Source organism: Aythya ferina, assembly GCF_964211825.1.
Source record: "Aythya ferina genome assembly, chromosome: 5".
In the NCBI taxonomy this organism is placed as follows: Eukaryota; Metazoa; Chordata; class Aves; order Anseriformes; family Anatidae; genus Aythya; species Aythya ferina.
The window spans coordinates 39,713,629-39,721,506 of record NC_140301.1 but is presented as its reverse complement, the minus strand read 5'-3'; the positions used below and the strand labels follow the sequence as shown (position 1 = coordinate 39,721,506).

Sequence of the window (7,878 nt, the reverse complement as noted above, 5' to 3'; positions counted from 1 at the left end):
GCCTGGCCAAGAACGCTCATGGCCAGGGGGACAGAGCACACGATCTCTGGGGGGGTTAACACCGTTCCTGGGGGTGGGGGGCACCCGTTTCACCATGACCTGCCCTACACTCGGCTGAGAAGCAGCCCCCAGCAGCTGGCCTTGTGTCACAGCACACCGATGGTGGGGCTGGCTGCTGTTTTCCTGCCTGCGAGGGCTTGGCCTTCCTCCAGCGAGGAGGGAGCTGGGGGGCAGGCCTCTAAGTGTAAGGTGTATCCCAGCCCGAGGCTGCTGGTTTTGGGGGGGGGTGGGGGGCAGTCCTTAATCCAATAGCGCACACATGTACGGGGGGGGCGAGGGGGTTGCTAGTGCCTGCGGAGTCTATTACTCGTACCCTCTCTACACAGAACTTGTAACTAAAAGTATTTAACACGGCGGATTTTAAACAAAATAAAACTGGGCAACGACTGCGAGGCGGGGAGTGTTTGGGGTGAGCTGGTTCTGGGGTGAGGCCTTGGGCAGCGGCAGCCTCCCCAGGGCACTGTAAGCAGCCGGGTACCTGCTGGTGAGAGTAAGCTGAGGCTTCTCTGGCTCTGATCTCTCCTGTTCTCAAACCCTCTGGCGCAGAATTGGCTCTTCCCAGTAAAGATGAGGTTTGAGGGCTGGAGGTCATCCTTTTCCTGGTCTAGCAGCAGAACCCTTACGGACAGCAAGGAAATCCCAGCAATCCCCTAAATGACACAAGGGCCAAGAGGGACAAGTACGGAGCTGGAGCCAGGTCAGTTTTTCCCCAACACAACAGTGGGGTGATGTAAATCATGAAAGTGAGACAGGGTAGAAAGGGGTTGGAAAGAGAGAAAAGAGGCAAAAAGATCAAGGAGGTGTAAAGCAGAAGCTGTCTCAGCTGTGGTGCTAACAGCGCTTTCCCAGGGAGCTGTCCCTGCTGGGGCATTAAGAAATCATTCCTGGTTTGGGGAAGGGTTTTTCCATTTCTGACATCAACTTCAGAGAATGGCTGCCCTTTCCAGCCAGGAGTGAAGGCAGCCTCTTTTCAGGGAAAACTCTTGCACCCACAGCTGTGATGCTGAGAGGGAGAGCATTTTCTAGGACTGGTCCCTGCTGCTTCCTGGCAGCCGGGGAGAAATGTGTGTGGAGTCAGCTTTCTCTCGTCCCTGAGGGAGGGAGAAGGTTAGGAGGGGGGAGAAGGGGAAAACCCTTGTGTGCTGTAAGGGAAAGGCAGCGTGTCTAGCTGGTTTCGCACAAAGAGAGTTAAAAGAGAAGGTTCTGATGAAAAATGCTGCTGGTGCCCAGCACCCCTGTGCCTTTAGCAGGCAGTGTGCCCACGGTACCTGTATAAAGGAGGCTGGGGAAAGGCGGTGCCTGTAGTTACTGGAGCTGCAACAAAGGCAGCCTTGGACCCACCCATGCAGTGAAAGGGACCGTCACAAGCCCTCAGACCACGGCAGCGCAGCAACCTGGCTTATTTCATCTGCCCAGCCGCTGTGGGAGCTGAGCTTCTCCCGGGCTCTGCCTCCCTCTGCTGGAGGAGCCCCGCTGCTGGCAGGGCGGTGAGGAGCGGGGTGCTGCCCCTGCTGGCATCAGGCCCTGGAACCAGCAGCTCCTGGTAAAGCTCAGGCTCCAACCCAGGGCTCCCAGGCAGGTTTCGGGCAGCTTTGGGGGCTCCCTCACCTGGCACACGCAGCCCAGCTCAGAAACAGGACACGTCTGCGAGCAGTCACGAGCAGTTTATTATATTTATTATATGCCCTGCAGCAGGTGCTGCCCGTCCACATGCAGCCGGTGAGTGGCACAGAGCACAGGCTCGGGCACCAGCCAGCGGGGCCCAGGGGAAACGCGCTTGGGAACCACAAAAAAATAACGGGGGAGGTCGAGAGTGGTAGCAGCAGAGAGAAAACCCCAGGGAGAAGATCCCAAGGCACGGTGCTAAGCAGAGCGAGGGCGGTCAGTGTGTCCTGGGACGGTTGTGAAGGGTGGCACAGCAGGGCACGGGCTCCCATCCCACTGTGGGGACCAACAGGAGGGGACCACGGCCTCACATGAGTGGTGACAGAACATCGAATGCCTCGAAAGCCCCCTACACACCCACACACCACAGCCCTGGCAGGAAAACCTCCCCCCTCCGCGGGCAGAGCCCCCCGGTGGGTTCACAGGTTGGGGGCGGGAGGTGCTCCCCTCCTGCCTAGCCCACCAGCTTGTTCCACGGGACGGTGCTGAAGAAGGAGTGGGATTTGAGCTTGGCCATCCCGCCAGCGCCCAAACGCCGCTTGGGGTTGTGCTGCAGGAGCTGCAGGGAAAACAGAGGGAAGGGGAGCACTGGGAAAGCTGCCCAGGGTGGGTTTCGGCCAGCCTCCAGCCCTGTGCTCCTTCCCAAGCCCCTCACCTGGGTGAGCAGTGATGCGGCCGCCAGGCTGAGCCCCTCTGGCAGCTGCAGCTGGGTGTGGGGGTGAATCCCTGATGGGTGGCTTTGGGACAGCGGCTGCAAGTAACAGAGGGTGGTGGTGAGCAGCGGCACTGAGCAGGGCAGTAACACCCTGCGGAGCCTTCATCACCACCCAACCCCGTCCCAGCATGGCAGGATGTAAAATCCAGGCTCTTGGCACCTAAAAGCCCGTAACAAGCACCAGGAGCTGCCCTCCTGGAGCAATGGGGTGTGGATGGGAATGGTTGCAGCATGGTGTCACCTCTGTCCCCCCGTCCCAGCACCTCTGCCTCTTACCACTCCTGTCAGCAGCTCGTACAGCAGCGACCCAAAGCTCCAGCAGTCGGCCGCTTCGGTCAGCTCAGCGATCCCCCCCACTTCTGCAGAGAGGGACAGAGGGATTGGGGCTGGAGGCAGGCAGCCCCATGGCTGGTACATGCCAGGCTCATCTCGCCGCATGCAGAAGGGCCTCCACCCTGCTTGGTGGCACCGGGCAGAAGGCAGGGGACACGTGCCTCACCTGGGGCACTGTACAGCTCCTCCAGCGCCTGGCTGCAGCACTGTGGTGCCACCTCTGTCCACTGGCCGAAGAAGGTGAGACGGACGTGACCTGCAGAGCAGCACCGAGGAGGTTAGGACAACACTGGTGAGGGTGGTGGGAGCACAAAGCCCAGCCCCAGCCTCTCAGCTGGCAACACGCCCTCAGCGGGGACAGCCAGGACACTTTTTTTTTTCCCTGCTGTTGTTTCCTAGGTGTTTTGTATCGCTCCAGTTTGCCCCAGCCCTTGCCAGCTGACCAGGAACTCTTCAGCTTGTGCTGCAAGTGGTGCCCGTGGCTCGAAGGGATGGGCAGGCTCAAGGAGACCCTGGGGGCACAAGTACAAGCAGGGGAAAAACAGCAATCCCACTAACCTCAGGCAGAACTCAGCTGCTCTCAGCTGCCCCGTGCTGGGATTTCCCAGGCAGCCAGCCCCACATGGGAGCAGAAGCAGCACATTCCTGCAGCTACGCTCCCTCCGCAGGGACATCTCTCATAACAACCTCTTGGAAACCCCAGCTGGGACCACGCTTCCAGGCTCAGAAACATCCAAATATCCCCAGCTTCCCACCCTCTCCCCCAGCAGGCTCAGGAAAGCCGGAGCCCCCTGGAAATGGGGCGAGCAGCCTTCTCCCAGCCCTTGGGGGCTGCCGCCTTGGCCATCACCTACCGGCCGTGTCCAGCAGCAGGTTCCTGGGGTTGAGGTCCCGGCACAAGACGCCCTGTTGGTGAAGCCCCTCTAGGGCCAAGAGGATTTCTGCTGCCCACAGCCGCACCTGCTCCTCCTTCACGGCCCAAGCTCTCCGGCCATGCCCCCAGGAGCCCGGAGCCCTGCGGAGTCCCCAGGAGGCCGCAGACCGGCCGCGGGTCAGGCTCGGCTCCTGCAGGGCTGGCTCAAGCTGCCGCCAACCCAAGGAGGAGGGCAGGAGGGGCTCCCCTCTCCCAGTTTTGGGTATGGGGGCAGGCAGCGGGGGCAGCTTTTCACCGCCCAGCGGCCTGGGATGGTGCCGGGGGGCTGCTCTGGCTGACACACAGCCCCCAGCATCACCGGCGGTGACAGAGTCCTGGGGGTGGGCACAGTGGCCGGGGTCTTTGGTGGATGCTGCTGGGTCCATGGGGCCGTGGCTGCTCCCCGGGGCGCTTCCCTCGGCGTCCTCTCTGCTGCGGGGCCTCGGGGCCGGGGCGGCTTTGGAATGCAGGGAGCCAGAGCCGTGGGGAGGGCCCTGCTGGGCACGGTACTTGGCACGCAGGTGAGACCACAGTGTCTCCCCTGGGAAACGGAGAAGAAAAAGTGTTGGGGCAGAAAGTGCACCAGGCCCCACCCCGCAGGCACAGTCCTCCTGAGCCCAGGCCATGGCCTACCCACTCAGGACATCACCTGCTCCCTGCCCCTCATCCCCCGATCCTCCATCTCCTCTCTTCGGTCTGATCTCAAAATCCGCTACCGTCTCTTCTTTTATAACCATATAATGTTTTATGAAGGTCTTGCCAATAGCCTCTGGTTCTACAACATCCAAGTGAACCACCTCACTCAGTCCTTTCCATAATTTTCCTGCCACAGCCAAACAACACCAATAAAGCAGAGAGGTTTTTCTTTTCAAGCTGCCAGACCACACCAACTTCCCTACAGCAAGGCATGGCTGTATGACCGTTCCCTCCCATGGGACACGGTGATTCCCAGAGCTAGTTTCCCTATTACACTCCCTGCCCCCCCAGCCTCCTCCTCCTAGGTCTCCACAGCCCCATTTCTAGGTTACTTCTTCAGCCAGCTCTTATCAAATCTCCCGAATCCCCAATAAAACTGAGCAGCTACTCCCACAAAGTCTCCAAGCCCTGGCACCAGCCACCCTTCTGAGAAGCATGTGTGCTGTTACTAGAAAAAAAAAAAAAGTCCTAAACCACCAGGAAAAACTAATCTGATACTGTAAAATGGATAAGAGCAGGATGCTCCCGGCCAGGAGGCAGTGCTGCCCCCGCTCACCCTGCACGTGCTCCAGGTGCAGGAAGATGGAGTCCTCGCTCGCATAGTAGCACAGCAGCTTGACCATGAAGGGGACGCCATGAGGGATGATGGTCTGCCGCTCACGAGTCTCAACGTGGGATTTGGGGAGGCTCTGAGGAGGTACAGGTAGAGGGGTGTTACAGCACCGAAGGGGCTGGGGTTTCATGGGACCGGGCAGGGCAGGAGGACAGGCAGAAGAGCTGTGGGCCCCACGCTGTGGAAACCTGCAGCTCGTGGTGGTATGTCTGTCTGTCCATCTGTCCGTCTGTCCCCAACACCCAGCTGTGACAGCACAGGGCTCTGCAAAGCTCCTGCAGTGCAGCACGGGACATGGGGACACTGCCTCCCGGGACTTGCTTCCAGTGGGACTCCACCACACCACCTCTACACTCCCCCTGGAAATGGCGCTTCTCCGTCACGCCACAGCCTCCTTGCCAGCGGCTAAACAAGTCTTATCTTATCCAGCTACTTGTAAGGGCACTGGAAAACACCCTGCGACCTGTACTGGACACACCGCCACCAGTTTTGGACTCAGATGGACATGGGTGTTGGGCTTGGGTCACCCCATTACAAGGCTGGGGCCCAGCGGAGAAACACACGAATGAACAAGGAGAACCTCTTCCCTTCTGGTGGCTGAGGGAGGTGAGTGGACAAAAATAGCAGATCACAGAGGTCCTAGAGGAAGTTTGTTACTCATAAATCTTCTTTTTGCTGAGCTGCATAGAAGAGGAGCTAAGGAATATTCACCACTTGGCCCTATTGGCTGCAAGACACCTCCTGCCCCATGGTCATGCACAGGTGATGGAGGCAGATCACAGAATCACAGAATGGCTGGGGTTGGAAGGGACTATGAAGATCATCTAACTCCAACCCCCTGCCATGGGCAGGGATGCCACCCACTGGATCAGGTTGGCCAAGGCCCCATCCAGCCTGGCCTCGAACTCCTCCAGGGATGGGGCATCCACAGCTCCTCTGGGCAGCCTGTGCCAGGGCCTCACCGCCCTCACAGTGAAGAATTTCCTCCTAATGACGAGGAAGCTGATGAGCTGTGAAACCATAAACACCCACCTTCAGGATAAAGGTCCCTCCGGTGGCTGGATCCTGGACTATCTGCACCTGCGAGCAGCGTACACAGAGCTGTTCAGACGCGGTGACCCTGACACGCAGCCTGCAGGAATAACCCCAGCCCTGACAAACCACCACGCGAGGAGAACAGCAGAGGGGAGCAACGTGCCAGTGCATGTATGGAGACAGAAGGCATGGCATCCTCACTCTGAGATCACAAATGACTAACTAGCTTTTTCATTCAGGTAGCTGGTCTGCTGCTGAAGTCTGGGTTAGCTGCAGGAATCCACCACCACAGTACCCAGCCATCAAGCGTGATCCCATACACAGGAAAGACCTGGATGCAGCAGCTTCCTCATAGTATCCCGGGAGTTTTCATAAGCAAGAGCAAAGGGGAAATTAACAGACTTCCCAGCTAACAAAGTTTCTGGCTTCCCCACTGTGAATTTTCCTTGGTGGGAACGGTGTGGATGGAGACCCTCATGCTCTTTGGTGAGCTGTCACCCCCGTCCCAGCTGCCAGGACCCTCCTTGTCATGCTTCCCTTGGTCCGTCCCCAGCCTCAGCCCTCCAGCTGCAGGTCGAGCCCTCACCTTATCGATCACTCCCACCACCTTACACCGCCTGAGGTTTTCCACCGCCGCGCTCAGCGTCCTGATGGGCCGTAAGCGAAGGCTGCTGTAACCCTGCGAGACAGCGCGAGCAGAGGGCCAGGGGATCACAGAACCACGAGGGTTGGAAAGGTCGGTTTGTTAGGTCAGAGGCTGGACCAGGTCATCTCGGAGGTCTCTCCCAACCTAGGTGATTCTGTGAAAAGACCTCCGGGATCTCCTGCTCCAACCACCCCTACCACCAATAGCACCCACTAACCACGTCCCCAAGCACCACATCCAATCTTCCCGCGGACATCCCCGTCACGGTGCCTCCACCACCTCCCCGGGCTCCCCAACCCCCTTCTCAGCCCCCGACCCCATCGCACCACCCTGGCCGCTCACCGTGCCCGCGGGGCTGCCGTCGCCCAGGCCGCGCTGGAGGTGGCAGGTGAAGATCTCCTCGGCGCGCCGCAGGTACTGCGCGATCTTCCTCTTCACCGCCTCGCCCCGCTCCTTGTTGGGGTCGGCTGCGGGCGGCTGGGCGTCAGGGGACCTCCGCCGCCCCCCCTGCGCCCCGACACCCCCCGGACACCCCCTTGCCCGTTTCCCCCGCACCCTGCACGCCGCGCAGCAGCACGTCCACGCCGTTCTGGTAGTGGGCGAAGGCCTCCTCGTAATCCTCGCTCACGTCGCGCTCCAGCGCCAGCCGCAGCTGCCGCGCCGCCTCCAGCAGGTAATCCCCCCGCGGGCAGTGCCCCCGTGGGCAGTCCCCCCGTGGGCTTTCCCCCCGTGGGCACTGCCCCCGCCCGCCCCCCGGCACGGTCTCCGCATGGCCTCGGGGGGCGCGGGGCCGCCGATCGCCCATCGCCCCCCCCCCCTCCCCGGTAGCGGTACCGAGCCCCGGCGCCCGGCGGGGAGCGCGCCCGGGAGCCCGCCCCGGCGCGGCGCCGATTGGCCGCGGGTGAGCTCATCCCCGGCCGCGGGGACGCGCCCGGCCGCGGGCACGCGCAGGGAGGGGCCGCGGGGACGCGCTCGCCCCGGCTTCGCACCTGGCCGGGGGGAATCGGCGGCGCCCCCCCCCCCCCCGGGTACGACCCGGGGCATCCCTGCGGCTGCAGAGCCCCGGGTGTGCGCCTGCCGGGGATGAGCCTGGTCCGCAGCGGGGCTCGCCGCGGTCCCCAGTGGTCCCCGGGGGCTGAAAATGGCTCAGACCCCCCAGAAGCTGCTAACAGCAAGCAGGAAGGTTGCACGGTTCCCTTGCA

At 61.2% G+C, this 7,878-nt stretch overlaps 1 protein-coding gene across 1 annotated transcript; it reads right to left on the bottom strand.

Moving 5' to 3' along the window:
• Positions 1-1,708: 1,708 nt before the first annotated feature.
• On the bottom strand, positions 1,709-7,481 carry RPS6KL1 (ribosomal protein S6 kinase like 1; the record flags this gene model as incomplete). Its single annotated transcript, XM_084522145.1, has 10 exons — positions 1,709-2,284; positions 2,381-2,476; positions 2,717-2,799; positions 2,940-3,029; positions 3,628-4,227; positions 4,939-5,071; positions 6,028-6,075; positions 6,617-6,709; positions 7,019-7,143; positions 7,232-7,481. 10 exons carry the CDS (start codon positions 7,479-7,481, stop codon positions 2,180-2,182), a joined length of 1,623 nt encoding a protein of 540 aa, XP_084378271.1. The 3' UTR covers positions 1,709-2,179.
• Between the last annotated feature and the right edge of the window lie 397 nt (positions 7,482-7,878).